Source organism: Petromyzon marinus, unplaced genomic scaffold, assembly GCF_048934315.1.
Source record: "Petromyzon marinus isolate PM22_M1 ecotype Great Lakes invasive population unplaced genomic scaffold, UKy_Petmar_22M1.pri1.0 PM_G_Scaffold_57, whole genome shotgun sequence".
Lineage (NCBI taxonomy): Eukaryota > Metazoa > Chordata > Hyperoartia > Petromyzontiformes > Petromyzontidae > Petromyzon > Petromyzon marinus.
This window is the reverse complement of record NW_027423010.1, coordinates 403,681-426,234: the sequence shown is the minus strand read 5'-3', so window position 1 is coordinate 426,234 and position 22,554 is coordinate 403,681. Positions and strand designations below refer to the sequence as shown.

At 40.6% G+C, this 22,554-nt stretch overlaps 1 protein-coding gene across 3 annotated transcripts in view; it reads right to left on the bottom strand.

Moving 5' to 3' along the window:
* Nucleotides 1-530: 530 nt before the first annotated feature.
* The window catches only part of LOC142918193 (uncharacterized), a 241,722-nt gene continuing 219,698 nt past the window's right edge, over nt 531-22,554 (bottom strand). For all 3 annotated transcript variants that reach the window (XM_076062321.1, XM_076062320.1, XM_076062318.1), the window contains one exon: nt 531-2,678. In XM_076062321.1, the coding sequence (XP_075918436.1) occupies nt 2,402-2,678 (277 nt within the window). In that variant the 3' untranslated portion in view covers nt 531-2,401. The remainder of the gene's footprint in view (nt 2,679-22,554) is intronic.

The following is a 22,554-nucleotide window of genomic DNA, read 5'->3' as shown; positions in this document are numbered from 1 at the left end:
TAGTATAGTGTAGTATATATAGTGTATAGTAGTGTATAGTGTAGTATATATAGTGTGTAGTGTAGTGTATAGTGTAGTGTATAGTGTAGTGTAGTATATATAGTGTGTAGTGTAGTGTATAGTATAGTGTAGTATATATAGTGTGTAGTGTATAGTGCGTAGTGTAGTATATATAGTGTAGTATATAGTGTAGTGTATAGTGTAGTGTAGTGTCTAGTGTAGTGTATAGTGTAGTATACATAGTGTAGTATAGTGTGTAGTGTATAGTGTAGTGTATAGTGTAGTGTATAGTGTAGTGTATAGTGTAGTATACATAGTGTAGTATATATAGTGTGTAGTGTAGTGTATAGTGTAGTGTATAGTGTAGTATACATAGTGTAGTATATATAGTGTGTAGTGTAGTGTAAAGTGTAGTGTAGTACACTAGTACAGCACACTGGTGGGTTGGCAAGCCAAGCAACAACATTTGCACTCTGGATACCGTGACATTTCGCCAGTAATCACAACAACCAGCTTCATCAGGCGACAGCCACATTTGTACATTGATTTATTTACACAATCTAACCCGGATGATATCGGTTCGCCGAAAACCAACAGCGTCAAACTATGAAAGTACCGCGGCATCGCGGGAGCGGCCGATGAAACTGGCCGGGTTTGGGAAGAAATAAAAAACCGAGACGCTGACAGGGCGCACGAAGGCTCACGGTGTTGTACGCGCCATCGTGACGCCGCTTGTCGCCCCGATAAAACAATAATACAAACCGCCGGCCGGCACGTGCGGAACTCCCTCTCCGTGCCGGACGTCGTGATGGACCGTGCCGATGTCGCCGCTCGTTGACCCCCGGCCACGCGAGGGCGAATTTAAATTCTCCCCCCACCCCCCTCCCCCTGGCTCCCTGGCACGACGCCCAGTCGCCTCCCGTCCAGCGGCACACCACAAGCTGGGAGAAAGCGCTGGGAGGTGAGAGACCGTCGCGAGTCTAAAATAAAATAACAAAAAACTGCGTCCAGTAACAGAGAGAGCTCTTCGTGTGGTGAGTCTATGGGTCTCTGTGTGGTGAGTCTGTGGGTCTCTGTGTGGTGAGTCTGTGGGTATTATTTTGGCAATCGTCATCAGGAGGAGAAACGAGGGGGAAGAAAGCTGCTGAGCAGGCAGCAGGCTGTTTTAAAGTTGGGTGTAGCCCAAGGGTCATAAACAAAGTGGGCACAACTTTACCGAAAGACCCAAAGAAAATAAATTCCTGCAGTCACGAAAGCTTTAGGTCGAGTCTAACTGTTTCTCTGTATATGCACTACACTATACACTACACTATACACTACACTATACACTACTATACACTACACTATACACTACACACTACACTACACTATACACTACACACTTCACTATATACTACACTATACACTACACTACTATATACTACACTATACACTACACTACACACTAAACTACACTATACACTACACTACACACTACACTATACACTACACTATACACTACACTATACACTACACACTACACCATACACTATACACTACACTATTATACACAACACTATACACTACACTATACACTACACTACACACTACTACACACTACACTATACACTACACTACAATATACACTACACTATACATTACACTATACACTACACTACACACTACACTATATACTACACTATACACTACACTATACACTACACCTCACACTATACACAAGTATACACTACACTATACACTACACTATACACTACTATACACTACACTACTATACACTGCACTATACACTACACTACTATATACTACACTACACACTTTACACTACACTATACACTACACTACTATACACTACACTATACACTATACTATACACTACACTATACACTACACACTACACTATACACTACACTATACACTACACTACACACTACACTACACACTACACTATACACTACACACTACACCATACACTATACACTACACTATACACTACACCATACACTATACATTACACTATTATACACTACACTATACACTACTACACACTACACTATACACTACACTACACACTACACTATACACTACACTATTATACACTATACACTACACACTACACCTCACACTATACACTACTATACACTACACTACTATACACTACACTATACACTACACTATACACTGCACAACTATACACTACACTACTATACACTACACTATACACTACACTATACACTACACACACCATACACTACACTATACACTACTACACACTACACTACACTATACACTACACTATACACTACACTACACTCACGTAGCCACGGTCACCCTCCGCGTTTCTCCGCGGTGCCTTGGGGAGCGTGGGGGGATCCTCCCTGCACGCATGTGGGTAGTGGGGGGGTTAGTGGGGGGTTAGTGGGGGGGTGGTGGGGGGGTAGTAGGGGGGTGGTGGAGGGTAGTGGGGGGGTAGTGGGGGGGTAGCGGGGGGGGTGGTGGGGGGGGCACAGCGGCAGGTCGTCACACAGACGACCCCGCGGGCACCGTCGACGTCCGCTGACGCTGACGGCGGTGGCGGTAGAGCAGCAGCAGCAGCGTGGCCACCAGGGCGAGGGACACGGCGAGGATCGCGGCCGGAGCGGCCCAGCTGGCCCGGCCCGCCGCCGCCGCCGCCGCCTTCTCTGCGTGGCCAAACAACGATCCCCCGCATGGCGTCAGTGTGCCGCCGTAGCACGACGACGACGACCGTCGCGACGGTAACCGCCGCAATGACGACACGCGCCAGGCTAGGTGCGCTTTGAGGCGTTGCGGGTTAAGGGAGTGAGATGAAGGGACAGACGGAGACAAAGAATCACCCGTAAAGGCCCTGGCGGACTGTCGGGGCGGGTGCCGTCTGCATGTAAGTGTCTCAGTGTCTGTATGTAAGTGTCTGTATGTAAGTGTCTCAGTGTCTGTATGTAAGTGTCTGTATGTAAGTGTCTGTATATAAGTGTCTCAGTGTCTGTATGGAAGTGTCTGTATGTAAGTGTCTCAGTGTCTGTATGTAAGTGTCTGTATGTAAGTGTCTGTATGTAAGTATATGTATGTAAGTGTCTCAGTGTCTGTATGTAAGTATATGTATGTAAGTGTCTGTATGTAAGTGTCTTAGTGTCTGTATGTAAGTGTTTGTATGTAATTGTCTGTATGTAAGGGTCTTTATGTAAGAGTCTGTATGTAAGTGTCTGTATGTAAGTGTCTAAGTGTCTGTATGTAAGTGTCTGTATGTAAGAGTCTGTATGTAAGTGTCTGTATGTAAGTGTCTAAGTGTCTGTATGTAAGTGTCTTTATGTAAGAGTCTGTATGTAAGTGTCTGTATGTAAGTGTCTAAGTGTTTGTATGTAAGGGTCTGTATGTAAGTGTCTGTATGTAAGTGTCTGTATGTAAGTGTTTGTATGTAAGTGTCTGTATGTAAGTGTCTCAGTGTCTGTTTGTGTCAGTATGTAAGTGTCTGTATGTAAGTGTCTGTATGTAAGTGTCTGTATTTAAGTGTCTCAGTGTCTGTAAGTAAGTGTCTAAGTAAGTGTCTGTATGTAAGTGTCTCTATGTAAGTGTCTGTATATAAGTGTCTGTATGTAAGTGTCTGTATGTTAAGTGTTTGTATGTAAGTGTCTGTATGTAAATATCTCAGTGTCTGTATGTAAGTGTCTGTATGTAAGTGTCTGTATGTAAGTGTCTCAGTGTCTGTATGTAAGTGTGTGTATGTAAGTGTCTGTATGTGTCTGTATGTAAGTGTCTGTATGTAAGTCTCTGTATGTAGGTGGCTGTATGTAAGTGTCTGTAAGTGTCTGTATGTAAGTATCTGTATGTAAGTGTCTGTGTGTAAGTTTCTGTATGTAAGTGTCTGTTTGTAAGTGTCTGTATGTAAGAGTCTGTATGTAAGTGTCTGTATGTAAGTGTCTGTATGTAAGTGTCTTCGTGTCTGTATGTAAGTGTCTGTATGTAAGTGTCTGTATGTAAGTGTCTCAACGTCTGTATGTGTCTGTATGTAAGTGTCTGTATGTAAGTGTCTCAGTGTCTGTATGTAAGTGTCTGTATGTAAGTGTCTCAGTGTCTGTATGTAAGTGTCTGTATGTAAGTATATGTATGTAAGTGTCTCAGTGTCTGTATGTAAGTGTATGTATGTAAGTGTCTGTATGTAAGTGTCTTAGTGTCTGTATGTAAGTGTTTGTATGTAATTGTCTGTATGTAAGTGTCTTTATGTAAGAGTCTGTATGTAAGTGTCTGTATGTAAGTGTCTAAGTGTCTGTATGTAAGTGTCTTTATGTAAGAGTCTGTATGTAAGTGTCTGTATGTAAGTGTCTAAGTGTCTGTATGTAAGTGTCTTTATGTAAGAGTCTGTATGTAAGTGTCTGTATGTAAGTGTCTGTATGTAAGTGTCTGTATGTAAGTGTCTGTATGTTAAGTGTTTGTATGTAAGTGTCTGTATGTAAGTGTCTTCGTGTCTGTATGTAAGTGTCTGTATGTAAGTGTCTGTATGTAAGTGTCTCAGCGTCTGTATGTGTCTGTATGTAAGTGTCTGTATGTAAGTGTCTGTATGTAAGTCTCAGTGTCTGTATGTCAGTGTGTGTTTGTAAGTGTCTGTATGTAAGTATCTCTATGTAAGTGTCTGTATATAAGTGTCTGTATGTAAGTGTCGGTATGTTAAGTGTTTGTATGTAAGTGTCTGTATGTAAATATCTCAGTGTCTGTATGTAAGTGTCTGTATGTAAGTGTCTGTATGTAAGTGTCTCAGTGTCTGTATGTAAGTGTCTGTATCTAAGTGTCTGTATGTGTCTGTATGTAAGTGTCTGTATGTAAGTGTCTGTATGTAAGTCTCTGTATGTAGGTGGCTGTATTTAAGTGTCTGTAAGTGTCTGTATGTAAGTATCTGTATGTAAGTGTCTGTGTGTAAGTTTCTGTATGTAAGTGTCTGTTTGTAAGTGTCTGTATGTAAGTGTCTGTATGTAAGTGTCAGTATGTAAGTGTCTGTATGTAAGTGTCTTCGTGTCTGTATGTAAGTGTCTGTATGTAAGTGTCTGTATGTAAGTGTCTCAGCGTCTGTATGTGTCTGTATGTAAGTGTCTGTATGTAAGTGTCTATGTAAGTGTCTCAGTGTCTTTATGTAAGTGTCTGTATGTAAGTGTCTCAGTGTCTGTATGTAAGTGTCTATATGTAAGTGTCTCAGTGTCTGTATGTAAGTGTCTGTATGTAAGTGTCTGTATGTAAGTGTCTGTATGTAAGTGTCTCAGTGTCTGTATGGAAGTGTCTGTATGTAAGTGTCTCAGTGTCTGTATGTAAGTGTCTGTATGTAAGTGTCTGTATGTAAGTATATGTATGTAAGTGTCTCAGTGTCTGTATGTAAGTGTATGTATGTAAGTGTCTGTATGTAAGTGTCTTAGTGTCTGTATGTAAGTGTTTGTATGTAATTGTCTGTATGTAAGTGTCTTTATGTAAGAGTCTGTATGTAAGTGTCTGTATGTAAGTGTCTAAGTGTCTGCATGTAAGTGTCTTTATGTAAGAGTCTGTATGTAAGTGTCTGTATGTAAGTGTCTAAGTGTCTGTATGTAAGGGTCTGTATGTAAGTGTCTCTATGTAAGTGTCTGTATGTACGTGTCTCAGTGTCTGTTTGTGTCAGTATGTAAGTGTCTGTATTCATAATAAAGGTTTTTGCGTTAGATCGCGTTTATTTATAAATGTGTCGTAACCCTCCACCACCCGACACGGCCAATCAGCAAAAAAAAGTGTCACGTTGACAAAAGACAAATAATTCACTACTTCAGCCCACCGGTGTGTTGAAGAGTTAATCCACATTTACAGTTTGAGTATGTAAGTGTCTATGTAAGTGTCTGTATGTAAGTGCCTGTATGTAAGTGTTTGTATGTAAGTGTGTGTAAGTGTCTGTATGTAAGTGTCTGTATGTAAGTGTCTGTATGTAAGTGTCTGTATGTAAGTGTCTCAGTGTCTGTATGGAAGTGTCTGTATGTAAGTGTCTCAGTGTCTGTATGTAAGTGTCTGTATGTAAGTGTCTGTATGTAAGTATATGTATGTAAGTGTCTCAGTGTCTGTATGTAAGTGTATGTATGTAAGTGTCTGTATGTAAGTGTCTTAGTGTCTGTATGTAAGTGTTTGTATGTAATTGTCTGTATGTAAGTGTCTTTATGTAAGAGTCTGTATGTAAGTGTCTGTATGTAAGTGTCTAAGTGTCTGTATGTAAGTGTCTTTATGTAAGAGTCTGTATGTAAGTGTCTGTATGTAAGTGTCTAAGTGTCTGTATGTAAGGGTCTGTATGTAAGTGTCTCTATGTAAGTGTCTGTATGTACGTGTCTCAGTGTCTGTTTGTGTCAGTATGTAAGTGTCTGTATTCATAATAAAGGTTTTTGGGTTAGATCGCGTTTATTTATAAATGTGTCGTAACCCTCCACCACCCGACACGGCCAATCAGCAAAAAAAAGTGTCACGTTGACAAAAGACAAATAATTCACTACTTCAGCCCACCGGTGTGTTGAAGAGTTAATCCACATTTACAGTTTGAGTATGTAAGTGTCTATGTAAGTGTCTGTATGTAAGTGCCTGTATGTAAGTGTTTGTATGTAAGTGTGTGTAAGTGTCTGTATGTAAGTGTCTGTATGTAAGTGTCTCAGTATCTGTATGTAAATGTCTTTATGTAAGTGTCTGTATGTAAGTGTCTGTATGTCCGGCAAAACAACCCCCTACCTCCTCGCGGTGCCGGACGGGCAACTCTGTCGTGGACAGTGCTGTGGGGGGAGTTCCAATTTTGATTGGCTCCTCCCCTCATGGCATATGTGTCCACCACAGGGGCTAAACGGGGGCTCTGGACGGGTGCGAGGGGCTGGTAACCCCTCCACCTTCAATTAATTACCACAAAACCACGAATTAAAGTGAAATATGTAACAACTAAGCTTGTGCCGGAGGCCCCGGGGGGCCAGGCGTCTATGACGTCTCCTGGCCAAACCCCAATTGGCGGAGCCAGGAGATTGAATACCTACCCTCGGGGCTACTCCAGAAACAACGAAAAGCCACTACGGGTGGCCACGTGGAATGTTCGAACGCTCACTGCAGAGGAGAGGCTGCCACTCCTCTGTCGGGAGCTGGACCGGTACCGCCTGGATCTATGCGGCATTCAGGAGGTCCGGTGGACCGGCTCTGGCTCCTGCCACCATGAGGGGTGGACAGTCCTCTACTCGGGGCAGCAGACTGCCAAACAACAGGGTGTGGGTCTTCTTTTGAACAAAAGAATGAAGGGGGCGTGGGAGCGTGGCGGTGAGGTGTGGGAAGCTGTAAGCCCCAGGCTACTTTGGGCTCGCCTTCCCATCAACCGGAGGCGAGGAATGGTGGTCGTGGTTACTTATGCCCCCAACGAAGATGAACATCCGTGGAGGGATGCAGGCAAAGCCGATGAGTCAGATGCCTTCTATGACCTCCTGTCACAGGTGCTGGCTAAAGTGGCCCCTCGGGATAGAGTCATCATGTTGGGTGACTTCAATGCCCGAGTTGGTCATGATACTGGCACCTGGTCTGGAGTGATTGGAGGGCATGGGCCAGATCAGCTCAATAACAACGGTAGGAGGCTGCTAGATTTTTGTGCAGCCCATGGGCTTGTAATTACCAACACGCTGTTCCGGCATCGGCGCATCCACACAACATCATGGATGCATGCCGGGTCCAAGCAAGAACATCTGCTGGACTACATAGTGACGGACCAGCGAATGCGAGCCCATGTCCTTGACACCAGGACCTACCGTGGAGCTGATCTGCCCTCTGACCATCGACTAGTCATCTGTAAGATGCGCCTGCCATTCTTCCACTCCGGTGGTGGGTGTACACCCAGGACCCCATTCCAACCTAAAGTGGCCTGGTCTCAGTTATCTGATGAAAGTTGCAAGCGAGAATTTCATCATCGCTTGCGGCTGGGATTGGCATCGTCCCCGACTCCTCCTGATGTCGAGGGTAAATGGGCGAGGTTTAGGACTGTGACTCATGCAGCTGCAATGGCTGCTTTGGGTACGCGGTCCAGACCTCCCCAGACACCCTGGATGACAGAGGAGTTGTTCAGGATGGTTGAGAAAAAGCGACAGGCCCACTGTCATCGGCTACAGAATCCCACGTCAGAGAATGAGGAGGCTTACCGCAGCCTTCGCTCGGAGGTTCGGAGAGCCGTGAGGCGCTGCAAGGATGGGTGGTGGTCGCGGGTTGCTGAGGAGATGGAGTCTGCCTCAGTGGCCCGTGATCACAAATCGCTATTTAACTCCATCAAAAAAGTAACCTGCAGCGCCACACCTATTACCATCATTAGGGGAAAAAACGGTGATCCAATTTCCGACCCCCAGGAACAGGTTCGCAGATTTGCTGAGCATTTTTGTGAGGTCCTGGGGGAGGGAAAATCCCACAGCCAGGAAAACATCGTGGCACAAAGTGAGGATGACCCTGCTGAGGCTGCGGTGCCTCAAATATTGGATGAAGTCACCCCCTGTGAGTGGCTGGCTGAGGTGCCATCTGCTGAGGAAGTATTGAAGGCGATCCGGAGTCTGAGACCAGGAAAGGCAGCGGGCAGAGATGATCTCCCAAGCGAAATGCTGAGGGAGGGTGGCGTTTGTGCACAGACTGCCCTATATGACATCATAACAACAGTCTGGACCACTGGACGGGTTCCGCAGGATTGGAAGGATGCCCTGGTGGTCCCCCTTTTTAAGAAGGGGGACCGCACAGACTGTAACAACTACAGGGGCATCTCACTCCTCAGTGTGCCGGGAAAGGTCCTGGCAAGGATTATTCAGCATCGCCTTGCCAGGCACGCTGAGGAGAGGCTTGCGGAGCCCCAATGCGGTTTCAGGAAAGGGCGGTCCTGCACAGATGCCATATTTTCTGTCCGTCTGCTACAGCAGAGGTGTAGGGAATTCCAACAAGACCTACATCTCTGCTTTATTGACCTGGTCAAGGCCTATGATACCATCAGTAGGCCTGGGCTCTGGGTCGTTCTTCGTGCTTTTGGAGTACCTGACCCTCTGCTCACGATCATTAAGGACCTTCATGATGGTGAGCGGGCCCGGGTAAAACTACGTGGCCGGGAGTCAGAGCCATTCCCTGTACACCTTGGGGTGCGACAGGGATGTCCTCTGGCTCCCACATTATTTAACATCTATTTTGACCACGTAGTTCGTGAAGCCTTCAATAGCTGTACCGGGGGAATCTCCATATGGTACAGATATAATGGGAGGCTAATCGATGCCCGGGTGCGGTCAAGGGATGGCTCCCTATTGCTCAACCACGTTATGTATGCTGATGACTTGGTAATAGCTGCTCAGTCAGAGGAGGAGTTGGAGACGCTGCTGCTGAGACTGGAGCGTGCCACTAAGAGGTGGGGCCTTACCATCAGCCCCACCAAAACTAAGCACCTGCCTGGGTATTTTGTACCATCGGACACTCCACCCCCACAACTCCCAATCGGTGATGGGGCAGTTGTGGAGAGAGTGGAGAGTTTCCCATACCTGGGCAGTGTGCTTATGACTGGCTCCAGTTTAACAGCAGAGGTCTCACTCCGAATCAGTCGAGCGGCAATATCTTTTCATCGGTTGCGTAACGCTGTGTGGAAGCTACCTGGTCTGTCGCTCCGCACTAAGCTTCAGGTCTTCTCGGCCACGGTCATTCCCTCCCTTCTCTACGCTTGCGAAACGTGGACCCCCCTAATGGAACATCTTCGCCGGTTAGAAACATTTAGGCTGACCTGCCTACGATCCATCCTGGGTTTAACCAGACTGGATTGTGTGAGGAGCTCACAAATCCTTGAAAGATCTGGGCAGGGTCCCATCGGTGAGCTCCTCCGGCAGGCAAGGCTGCGATGGCTGGGTCATGTAGCCCGCATGCCCAGCCACCGCATGCCGAAACAGCTTTTGTTTGGCCGGATTGAGGGGGCTAAGCGGGCGCGGCACGGGCTAGAGAAGAGATGGAGTGATGTGGTACAGGAGGACGTGGAGCTGAGTGGACTTGCCGATGACTGGTACCAGCGGTGTCAAGATCGGCCTCTGTGGAGGAGGCTCGTGAAGGATGCTACTGGGCAGTTGGAGGCAGTCGCCCTCCAACAACAACGGAGGGCGGAGGAGCGACGCTCACAACAGCGAGCGGAGCGCCGGGTGGCTAAAGCACAGCAGGTTGGCACAGTAGGGGGCACAGGTGGTGCATCAGCCAGTCATCTCAGTCAGTCGACCCGTGGCACCTGGGTCTGCCCCGTGACCTCCTGCCAGCGGGCGTTCGACACTTCACGTGGCCTCAGGGTGCACATAGCCTGGCACAAGCGTCGTGGTGACGTCACCGCCACTTAGTGGCGAATGGCGGTTGTTGTTGTTGTATGTAAGTGTCTGTATGTAAGTCTCAGTGTCTGTATGTCAGTGTGTGTTTGTAAGTGTCTGTATGTAAGTATCTCTATGTAAGTGTCTGTATATAAGTGTCTGTATGTAAGTGTCGGTATGTTAAGTGTTTGTATGTAAGTGTCTGTATGTAAATATCTCAGTGTCTGTATGTAAGTGTCTGTATGTAAGTGTCTGTATGTAAGTGTCTGTATGTAAGTGTCTCAGTGTCTGTATGTAAGTGTCTGTATCTAAGTGTCTGTATGTGTCTGTATGTAAGTGTCTGTATGTAAGTGTCTGTATGTAAGTCTCTGTATGTAGGTGGCTGTATTTAAGTGTCTGTAAGTGTCTGTATGTAAGTATCTGTATGTAAGTGTCTGTGTGTAAGTTTCTGTATGTAAGTGTCTGTTTGTAAGTGTCTGTATGTAAGTGTCTGTATGTAAGTGTCAGTATGTAAGTGTCTGTATGTAAGTGTCTTCGTGTCTGTATGTAAGTGTCTGTATGTAAGTGTCTGTATGTAAGTGTCTCAGCGTCTGTATGTGTCTGTATGTAAGTGTCTGTATGTAAGTGTCTCAGTGTCTGTATGTAAGTGTCTGTATGTAAGCGTCTGTATGTAAGTGTCTATGTAAGTGTCTCAGTGTCTTTATGTAAGTGTCTGTATGTAAGTGTCTCAGTGTCTGTATGTAAGTGTCTATATGTAAGTGTCTCAGTGTCTGTATGTAAGTGTCTGTATGTAAGTGTCTGTATGTAAGTGTCTGTATGTAAGTGTCTCAGTGTCTGTATGGAAGTGTCTGTATGTAAGTGTCTCAGTGTCTGTATGTAAGTGTCTGTATGTAAGTGTCTGTATGTAAGTATATGTATGTAAGTGTCTCAGTGTCTGTATGTAAGTGTATGTATGTAAGTGTCTGTATGTAAGTGTGTTAGTGTCTGTATGTAAGTGTTTGTATGTAATTGTCTGTATGTAAGTGTCTTTATGTAAGAGTCTGTATGTAAGTGTCTGTATGTAAGTGTCTAAGTGTCTGTATGTAAGTGTCTTTATGTAAGAGTCTGTATGTAAGTGTCTGTATGTAAGTGTCTAAGTGTCTGTATGTAAGTGTCTGTATGTAAGTGTCTTTATGTAAGAGTCTGTATGTAAGTGTCTGTATGTACGTGTCTCAGTGTCTGTTTGTGTCAGTATGTAAGTGTCTGTATTCATAATAAAGGTTTTTGGGTTAGATCGCGTTTATTTATAAATGTGTCGTAACCCTCCACCACCCGACACGGCCAATCAGCAAAAAAAAGTGTCACGTTGACAAAAGACAAATAATTCACTACTTCAGCCCACCGGTGTGTTGAAGAGTTAATCCACATTTACAGTTTGAGTATGTAAGTGTCTATGTAAGTGTCTGTATGTAAGTGCCTGTATGTAAGTGTTTGTATGTAAGTGTGTGTAAGTGTCTGTATGTAAGTGTCTGTATGTAAGTGTCTCAGTATCTGTATGTAAATGTCTTTATGTAAGTGTCTGTATGTAAGTGTCTGTATGTAAGTGTCTGTATGTAAGTCTCAGTGTCTGTATGTCAGTGTGTGTTTGTAAGTGTCTGTATGTAAGTGTCTGTATGTAAGTGTTTGTATTTAAGTGTCTCAGTGTCTGTAAGTAAGTGTCTAAGTAAGTGTCTGTATGTAAGTGTTTCTATGTAAGTGTCTGTATATAAGTGTCTGTATGTAAGTGTCTGTATGTCAAGTGTTTGTATGTAAGTGTCTGTATGTAAATATCTCAGTGTCTGTATGTAAGTGTCTGTATGTAAGTGTCTGTATGTGAGTGTCTCAGTGTCTGTATGTAAGTGTCTGTATCTAAGTGTCTGTATGTAAGTGTCTGTATGTAAGTGTCTGTATGTAAGTCTCTGTATGTAGGTGGCTGTATTTAAGTGTCTGTAAGTGTCTGTATGTAAGTATCTGTATGTAAGTGTCTGTGTGTAAGTTTCTGTATGTAAGTGTCTGTTTGTAAGTGTCTGTATGTAAGTGTCTGTATGTAAGTGTCAGTATGTAAGTGTCTGTATGTAAGTGTCTTCGTGTCTGTATGTAAGTGTCTGTATGTAAGTGTCTGTATGTAAGTGTCTCAGCGTCTGTATGTGTCTGTATGTAAGTGTCTGTATGTAAGTGTCTCAGTGTCTGTATGTAAGTGTCTGTATGTAAGCATCTGTATGTAAGTGTCTATGTAAGTGTCTCAGTGTCTTTATGTAAGTGTCTGTATGTAAGTGTCTCAGTGTCTGTATGTAAGTGTCTCAGTGTCTGTATGTAAGTGTCTGTATGTAAGTGTCTCAGTGTCTGTATGTAAGTGTCTGTATGTAAGTGTCTGTATGTAAGTGTCTGTATGTAAGTGTCTCAGTGTCTGTATGGAAGTGTCTGTATGTAAGTGTCTCAGTGTCTGTATGTAAGTGTCTGTATGTAAGTGTCTGTATGTAAGTATATGTATGTAAGTGTCTCGGTATCTGTATGTAAGTGTATGTAAGCGTCTGTATGTAAGTGTCTATGTAGGTGTCTCAGTGTCTGTATGTAAGTGTCTGTATGTAAGTGTCTGTATGTAAGTGTCTTAGTGTCTGTATGTAAGTGTCTGTATGTAATTATCTGTATGTAAGTGTCTTTATGTAAGAGTCTGTATGTAAGTGTCTGTATGTAAGTGTCTAAGTGTCTGTATGTAAGTGTCTTTATGTAAGAGTCTGTATGTAAGTGTCTGTATGTAAGTGTCTAAGTGTCTGTATGTAAGGGTCTGTATGTAAGTGTCTCTATGTAAGTGTCTGTATGTAAGTGTCTGTATGTACGTGTTTGTATGTAAGTGTCTGTATGTAAGTGTCTGTATGTAAGTGTCTCAGTTTCTGTATGTAAGTGTCTGTATGTAAGTGTCTGTATGTAAGTGTCTGTATGTACGTGTTTGTATGTAAGTGTCTGTATGTAAGTGTCTGTATGTAAGTGTCTCAGTATCTGTATGTAAGTGTCTGTATGTAAGTGTCTGTATGTAAGTGTCTGTATGTAAGTGTCTGTATGTAAGTCTCAGTGTCTGTATGTCAGTGTGTGTTTGTAAGTGTCTGTATGTAAGTGTCTGTATGTAAGTGTTTGTATTTAAGTGTCTCAGTGTCTGTAAGTAAATGTCTAAGTAAGTGTCTGTATGTAAGTGTCTGTATGTAAGTGTCTGTATGTTAAGTGTTTGTATGTAAGTGTCTGTATGTGAATATCTCAGTGTCTGTATGTAAGTGTCTTTATGTAAGAGTCTGTATGTAAGTGTCTGTATGTAAGTGTCTAAGTGTCTGTATGTAAGTGTCTGTATGTAAGTGTCTGTATGTAAGTGTCTGTATGTAAGTGTCTGTATGTTAAGTGTTTGTATGTAAGTGTCTGTATGTAAGTGTCTAAGTGTCTGTATGTAAGTGTCTTTATGTAAGAGTCTGTATGTAAGTGTCTGTATGTAAGTGTCTAAGTGTCTGTATGTAAGTGTCTGTATGTAAGTGTCTGTATGTAAGTGTCTGTATGTTAAGTGTCTGTATGTAAGTGTCTGTATGTAAGTATCTCAGTGTCTGTATGTAAGTTTCTGTATGTAAGTGTCTGTATGTAAGTGTCTCAGTGTCTGTATGTAAGTGTCTGTATGTAAGTGTCTGTATGTAAGTATCTGTATGTAAATGTCTGTGTGTAAGTGTCTGTATGTAAGTGTCTTAGGGTCTGTGTGTAAGTGTCTGTATGTAAGTGTCTGTATGTCTGTATGTAAGTGTCTGTATGTAAGTGTCTGTATGTAAGTGTCTGTAAGTGTCTGTATGTAAGTATCTGTATGTAAGTGTCTGTATGTAAGTTTCTGTATGTAAGTGTCTCTATGTAAGTATCTGTATGTAAGTGTCTTTATGTCAGTGTCACAGTGTCAGTATGTAAGTGTCTGTATGTAAGTGTCTGTATGTAAGTGTCTGTATGTAAGTGTCTGTATGTAAGTGTCTCAGTGTCTGTTTGTGTCAGTATGTAAGTGTCTGTATGTAAGTGTCTATGTAAGTGTCTGTATGTAAGTGCCTGTATGTAAGTGTCTGTATGTAAGTGTGTGTATGTAAGTGTCTGTATGTAAGTGTCTGTATGTAAGTGTCTCAGTATCTGTATGTAAATGTCTTTATGTAAGTGTCTGTATGTAAGTGTCTGTATGTAAGTGTCTGTATGTAAGTGTCAGTATTTAAGTGTCTGTATGTAAGTGTCTTCGTGTCTGTATGTAAGTGTCTGTATGTAAGTGTCTGTATGTAAGTGTCTCAGCGTCTGTATGTGTCTGTATGTAAGTGTCTGTATGTAAGTGTCTCAGTGTCTGTATGTAAGTGTCTGTATGTAAGCATCTGTATGTAAGTGTCTATGTAAGTGTCTCAGTGTCTTTATGTAAGTGTCTGTATGTAAGTGTCTCAGTGTCTGTATGTAAGTGTCTCAGTGTCTGTATGTAAGTGTCTGTATGTAAGTGTCTCAGTGTCTGTATGTAAGTGTCTGTATGTAAGTGTCTGTATGTAAGTGTCTGTATGTAAGTGTCTCAGTGTCTGTATGGAAGTGTCTGTATGTAAGTGTCTCAGTGTCTGTATGTAAGTGTCTGTATGTAAGTGTCTGTATGTAAGTATATGTATGTAAGTGTCTCGGTATCTGTATGTAAGTGTATGTAAGCGTCTGTATGTAAGTGTCTATGTAGGTGTCTCAGTGTCTGTATGTAAGTGTCTGTATGTAAGTGTCTGTATGTAAGTGTCTTAGTGTCTGTATGTAAGTGTCTGTATGTAATTATCTGTATGTAAGTGTCTTTATGTAAGAGTCTGTATGTAAGTGTCTGTATGTAAGTGTCTAAGTGTCTGTATGTAAGTGTCTTTATGTAAGAGTCTGTATGTAAGTGTCTGTATGTAAGTGTCTAAGTGTCTGTATGTAAGGGTCTGTATGTAAGTGTCTCTATGTAAGTGTCTGTATGTAAGTGTCTGTATGTACGTGTTTGTATGTAAGTGTCTGTATGTAAGTGTCTGTATGTAAGTGTCTCAGTATCTGTATGTAAGTGTCTGTATGTAAGTGTCTGTATGTAAGTGTCTGTATGTACGTGTTTGTATGTAAGTGTCTGTATGTAAGTGTCTGTATGTAAGTGTCTCAGTATCTGTATGTAAGTGTCTGTATGTAAGTGTCTGTATGTAAGTGTCTGTATGTAAGTGTCTGTATGTAAGTCTCAGTGTCTGTATGTCAGTGTGTGTTTGTAAGTGTCTGTATGTAAGTGTCTGTATGTAAGTGTTTGTATTTAAGTGTCTCAGTGTCTGTAAGTAAATGTCTAAGTAAGTGTCTGTATGTAAGTGTCTGTATGTAAGTGTCTGTATGTTAAGTGTTTGTATGTAAGTGTCTGTATGTGAATATCTCAGTGTCTGTATGTAAGTGTCTTTATGTAAGAGTCTGTATGTAAGTGTCTGTATGTAAGTGTCTAAGTGTCTGTATGTAAGTGTCTGTATGTAAGTGTCTGTATGTAAGTGTCTGTATGTAAGTGTCTGTATGTTAAGTGTTTGTATGTAAGTGTCTGTATGTAAGTGTCTAAGTGTCTGTATGTAAGTGTCTTTATGTAAGAGTCTGTATGTAAGTGTCTGTATGTAAGTGTCTAAGTGTCTGTATGTAAGTGTCTGTATGTAAGTGTCTGTATGTAAGTGTCTGTATGTTAAGTGTCTGTATGTAAGTGTCTGTATGTAAGTATCTCAGTGTCTGTATGTAAGTTTCTGTATGTAAGTGTCTGTATGTAAGTGTCTCAGTGTCTGTATGTAAGTGTCTGTATGTAAGTGTCTGTATGTAAGTATCTGTATGTAAATGTCTGTGTGTAAGTGTCTGTATGTAAGTGTCTTAGGGTCTGTGTGTAAGTGTCTGTATGTAAGTGTCTGTATGTCTGTATGTAAGTGTCTGTATGTAAGTGTCTGTATGTAAGTGTCTGTAAGTGTCTGTATGTAAGTATCTGTATGTAAGTGTCTGTATGTAAGTTTCTGTATGTAAGTGTCTCTATGTAAGTATCTGTATGTAAGTGTCTTTATGTCAGTGTCACAGTGTCAGTATGTAAGTGTCTGTATGTAAGTGTCTGTATGTAAGTGTCTGTATGTAAGTGTCTGTATGTAAGTGTCTCAGTGTCTGTTTGTGTCAGTATGTAAGTGTCTGTATGTAAGTGTCTATGTAAGTGTCTGTATGTAAGTGCCTGTATGTAAGTGTCTGTATGTAAGTGTGTGTATGTAAGTGTCTGTATGTAAGTGTCTGTATGTAAGTGTCTCAGTATCTGTATGTAAATGTCTTTATGTAAGTGTCTGTATGTAAGTGTCTGTATGTAAGTGTCTGTATGTAAGTCTCAGTGTCTGTATGTCAGTGTGTTTGTAAGTGTCTGTATGTAAGTGTCTGTATGTAAGTGTTTGTATTTAAGTGTCTCAGTGTCTCTAAGTAAATGTCTAAGTGTCTGTATGTAAGTGTCTGTATGTAAGTGTCTGTATGTAAGTGTCTCAGTGTCTGTATGTAAGTGTCTGTATGTAAGTGTCTGTATGTAAGTGTCTCAGCGTCTGTATGTAAGTGTCTGTATGTAAGTGTCTCAGCGTCTGTATGTAAGTGTCTGTGTGTAAGTGTCTGTATGTAAGTGTCTTAGGGTCTGTATGTAAATGTCTGTATACAAGTGTCTGTATGTGTCTGTATGTAAGTGTCTGTATGTAAGTGTCTGTATGTAAGTGTCTGTAAGTGTCTGTATGTAAGTATCTGTATGTAAGTGTCTGTATGTAAGTTTCTGTATGTAAGTGTCTCTATGTAAGTATCTATATGTAAGTGTCTGTATGTAAGTGTCTGTATGTAAGTGTCTGTATGTAAGTGTCTCAGTATCTATGTAAGTGTCTTTATGTAAATGTCTTTATGTAAGTTTCTGTATGTAAGTGTCTGTATGTAAGTGTCTGTATGTAAGTCTCAGTGTCTGTATGTCAGTGTGTGTTTGTAAGTGTCTGTATGTAAGTGTGTGTATGGAAGTGTTTGTATTTAAGTGTCTCAGTGTCTGTAAGTAAATGTCTAAGTAAGTGTCTGTATATAAGTGTCTGTATGTAAGTGTCTGTATGTTAAGTGTTTGTATGTAAGTGTCTGTATGTGAATATCTCAGTGTCTGTATGTAAGTGTCTGTATGTAAGTGTCTGTATGTAAGTGTCTCAGTGTCTGTATGTAAGTGTCTGTATGTAAGTGTCTGTATGTAAGTGTCTGTATGTAAGTGTCCGTATGTTAATTGTCTGTATGTAAGTGTCTGTATGTAAGTATCTCAGTGTCTCTATGTAAGTTTCTGTATGTAAGTGTCTGTATGTAAGTGTCTCAGTGTCTGTATGTAAGTGTCTGTATGCAAGTATCTGTATGTAAATGTCTGTGTGTAAGTGTCTGTATGTAAGTGTCTGTATGTAAGTGTCTGTATGTAAGTGTCTTCGTGTCTGTATGTAAGTGTCTGTATGTAAGTGTCTGTATGTAAGTGTCTCAGCGTCTGTATGTGTCTGTATGTAAGTGTCTGTATGTAAGTGTCTCAGTGTCTGTATGTAAGTGTCTGTATGTAAGTGTCTCAGTGTCTGTATGTAAGTGTCTGTATGTAAGTATATGTATGTAAGTGTCTCAGTGTCTGTATGTAAGTGTATGTATGTAAGTGTCTGTATGTAAGTGTCTTAGTGTCTGTATGTAAGTGTTTGTATGTAATTGTCTGTATGTAAGTGTCTTTATGTAAGAGTCTGTATGTAAGTGTCTGTATGTAAGTGTCTAAGTGTCTGTATGTAAGTGTCTTTATGTAAGAGTCTGTATGTAAGTGTCTGTATGTAAGTGTCTAAGTGTCTGTATGTAAGTGTCTTTATGTAAGAGTCTGTATGTAAGTGTCTGTATGTAAGTGTCTAAGTGTTTGTATGTAAGGGTCTGTATGTAAGTGTCTGTATGTAAGTGTCTGTATGTAAGTGTCTGTATGTAAGTGTTTGTATGTAAGTTTCTGTATGTAAGTGTCTCAGTGTCTGTTTGTGTCAGTATGTAAGTGTCTGTATGTAAGTGTCTATGTAAGTGCGTGTATGTAAGTGTCTGTATGTAAGTGTGTGTATAAAAGTGTCTGTATGTAAGTGTCTGTATGTAAGTGTCTCAGTATCTGTATGTAAATGTCTTTATGTAAGGGTCTGTATGTAAGTGTCTCTATGTAAGTGTCTGTATGTAAGTGTCTGTATGTACGTGTTTGTATGTAAGTGTCTGTATGTAAGTGTCTGTATGTAAGTGTCTCAGTATCTGTATGTAAGTGTCTGTATGTAAGTGTCTGTATGTAAGTGTCTGTATGTACGTGTTTGTATGTAAGTGTCTGTATGTAAGTGTCTGTATGTAAGTGTCTCAGTATCTGTATGTAAGTGTCTGTATGTAAGTGTCTGTATGTAAGTGTCTGTATGTAAGTGTCTGTATGTAAGTCTCAGTGTCTGTATGTCAGTGTGTGTTTGTAAGTGTCTGTATGTAAGTGTCTGTATGTAAGTGTTTGTATTTAAGTGTCTCAGTGTCTGTAAGTAAATGTCTAAGTAAGTGTCTGTATGTAAGTGTCTGTATGTAAGTGTCTGTATGTTAAGTGTTTGTATGTAAGTGTCTGTATGTGAATATCTCAGTGTCTGTATGTAAGTGTCTTTATGTAAGAGTCTGTATGTAAGTGTCTGTATGTAAGTGTCTAAGTGTCTGTATGTAAGTGTCTGTATGTAAGTGTCTGTATGTAAGTGTCTGTATGTAAGTGTCTGTATGTTAAGTGTTTGTATGTAAGTGTCTGTATGTAAGTGTCTAAGTGTCTGTATGTAAGTGTCTTTATGTAAGAGTCTGTATGTAAGTGTCTGTATGTAAGTGTCTAAGTGTCTGTATGTAAGTGTCTGTATGTAAGTGTCTGTATGTAAGTGTCTGTATGTTAAGTGTCTGTATGTAAGTGTCTGTATGTAAGTATCTCAGTGTCTGTATGTAAGTTTCTGTATGTAAGTGTCTGTATGTAAGTGTCTCAGTGTCTGTATGTAAGTGTCTGTATGTAAGTGTCTGTATGTAAGTATCTGTATGTAAATGTCTGTGTGTAAGTGTCTGTATGTAAGTGTCTTAGGGTCTGTGTGTAAGTGTCTGTATGTAAGTGTCTGTATGTCTGTATGTAAGTGTCTGTATGTAAGTGTCTGTATGTAAGTGTCTGTAAGTGTCTGTATGTAAGTATCTGTATGTAAGTGTCTGTATGTAAGTTTCTGTATGTAAGTGTCTCTATGTAAGTATCTGTATGTAAGTGTCTTTATGTCAGTGTCACAGTGTCAGTATGTAAGTGTCTGTATGTAAGTGTCTGTATGTAAGTGTCTGTATGTAAGTGTCTGTATGTAAGTGTCTCAGTGTCTGTTTGTGTCAGTATGTAAGTGTCTGTATGTAAGTGTCTATGTAAGTGTCTGTATGTAAGTGCCTGTATGTAAGTGTCTGTATGTAAGTGTGTGTATGTAAGTGTCTGTATGTAAGTGTCTGTATGTAAGTGTCTCAGTATCTGTATGTAAATGTCTTTATGTAAGTGTCTGTATGTAAGTGTCTGTATGTAAGTGTCTGTATGTAAGTCTCAGTGTCTGTATGTCAGTGTGTTTGTAAGTGTCTGTATGTAAGTGTCTGTATGTAAGTGTTTGTATTTAAGTGTCTCAGTGTCTCTAAGTAAATGTCTAAGTGTCTGTATGTAAGTGTCTGTATGTAAGTGTCTGTATGTAAGTGTCTCAGTGTCTGTATGTAAGTGTCTGTATGTAAGTGTCTGTATGTAAGTGTCTCAGCGTCTGTATGTAAGTGTCTGTATGTAAGTGTCTCAGCGTCTGTATGTAAGTGTCTGTGTGTAAGTGTCTGTATGTAAGTGTCTTAGGGTCTGTATGTAAATGTCTGTATACAAGTGTCTGTATGTGTCTGTATGTAAGTGTCTGTATGTAAGTGTCTGTATGTAAGTTTCTGTATGTAAGTGTCTCTATGTAAGTATCTATATGTAAGTGTCTGTATGTAAGTGTCTGTATGTAAGTGTCTGTATGTAAATGTCTGTGTGTAAGTGTCTGTATGTAAGTGTCTGTATGTAAGTGTCTGTATGTAAGTGTCTTCGTGTCTGTATGTAAGTGTCTGTATGTAAGTGTCTGTATGTAAGTGTCTCAGCGTCTGTATGTGTCTGTATGTAAGTGTCTGTATGTAAGTGTCTCAGTGTCTGTATGTAAGTGTCTGTATGTAAGTGTCTCAGTGTCTGTATGTAAGTGTCTGTATGTAAGTATATGTATGTAAGTGTCTCAGTGTCTGTATGTAAGTGTATGTATGTAAGTGTCTGTATGTAAGTGTCTTAGTGTCTGTATGTAAGTGTTTGTATGTAATTGTCTGTATGTAAGTGTCTTTATGTAAGAGTCTGTATGTAAGTGTCTGTATGTAAGTGTCTAAGTGTCTGTATGTAAGTGTCTTTATGTAAGAGTCTGTATGTAAGTGTCTGTATGTAAGTGTCTAAGTGTCTGTATGTAAGTGTCTTTATGTAAGAGTCTGTATGTAAGTGTCTGTATGTAAGTGTCTAAGTGTTTGTATGTAAGGGTCTGTATGTAAGTGTCTGTATGTAAGTGTCTGTATGTAAGTGTCTGTATGTAAGTGTTTGTATGTAAGTTTCTGTATGTAAGTGTCTCAGTGTCTGTTTGTGTCAGTATGTAAGTGTCTGTATGTAAGTGTCTATGTAAGTGCGTGTATGTAAGTGTCTGTATGTAAGTGTGTGTATAAAAGTGTCTGTATGTAAGTGTCTGTATGTAAGTGTCTCAGTATCTGTATGTAAATGTCTTTATGTAAGGGTCTGTATGTAAGTGTCTCTATGTAAGTGTCTGTATGTAAGTGTCTGTATGTACGTGTTTGTATGTAAGTGTCTGTATGTAAGTGTCTGTATGTAAGTGTCTCAGTATCTGTATGTAAGTGTCTGTATGTAAGTGTCTGTATGTAAGTGTCTGTATGTACGTGTTTGTATGTAAGTGTCTGTATGTAAGTGTCTGTATGTAAGTGTCTCAGTATCTGTATGTAAGTGTCTGTATGTAAGTGTCTGTATGTAAGTGTCTGTATGTAAGTGTCTGTATGTAAGTCTCAGTGTCTGTATGTCAGTGTGTGTTTGTAAGTGTCTGTATGTAAGTGTCTGTATGTAAGTGTTTGTATTTAAGTGTCTCAGTGTCTGTAAGTAAATGTCTAAGTAAGTGTCTGTATGTAAGTGTCTGTATGTAAGTGTCTGTATGTTAAGTGTTTGTATGTAAGTGTCTGTATGTGAATATCTCAGTGTCTGTATGTAAGTGTCTTTATGTAAGAGTCTGTATGTAAGTGTCTGTATGTAAGTGTCTAAGTGTCTGTATGTAAGTGTCTGTATGTAAGTGTCTGTATGTAAGTGTCTGTATGTAAGTGTCTGTATGTTAAGTGTTTGTATGTAAGTGTCTGTATGTAAGTGTCTAAGTGTCTGTATGTAAGTGTCTTTATGTAAGAGTCTGTATGTAAGTGTCTGTATGTAAGTGTCTAAGTGTCTGTATGTAAGTGTCTGTATGTAAGTGTCTGTATGTAAGTGTCTGTATGTTAAGTGTCTGTATGTAAGTGTCTGTATGTAAGTATCTCAGTGTCTGTATGTAAGTTTCTGTATGTAAGTGTCTGTATGTAAGTGTCTCAGTGTCTGTATGTAAGTGTCTGTATGTAAGTGTCTGTATGTAAGTATCTGTATGTAAATGTCTGTGTGTAAGTGTCTGTATGTAAGTGTCTTAGGGTCTGTGTGTAAGTGTCTGTATGTAAGTGTCTGTATGTCTGTATGTAAGTGTCTGTATGTAAGTGTCTGTATGTAAGTGTCTGTAAGTGTCTGTATGTAAGTATCTGTATGTAAGTGTCTGTATGTAAGTTTCTGTATGTAAGTGTCTCTATGTAAGTATCTGTATGTAAGTGTCTTTATGTCAGTGTCACAGTGTCAGTATGTAAGTGTCTGTATGTAAGTGTCTGTATGTAAGTGTCTGTATGTAAGTGTCTGTATGTAAGTGTCTCAGTGTCTGTTTGTGTCAGTATGTAAGTGTCTGTATGTAAGTGTCTATGTAAGTGTCTGTATGTAAGTGCCTGTATGTAAGTGTCTGTATGTAAGTGTGTGTATGTAAGTGTCTGTATGTAAGTGTCTGTATGTAAGTGTCTCAGTATCTGTATGTAAATGTCTTTATGTAAGTGT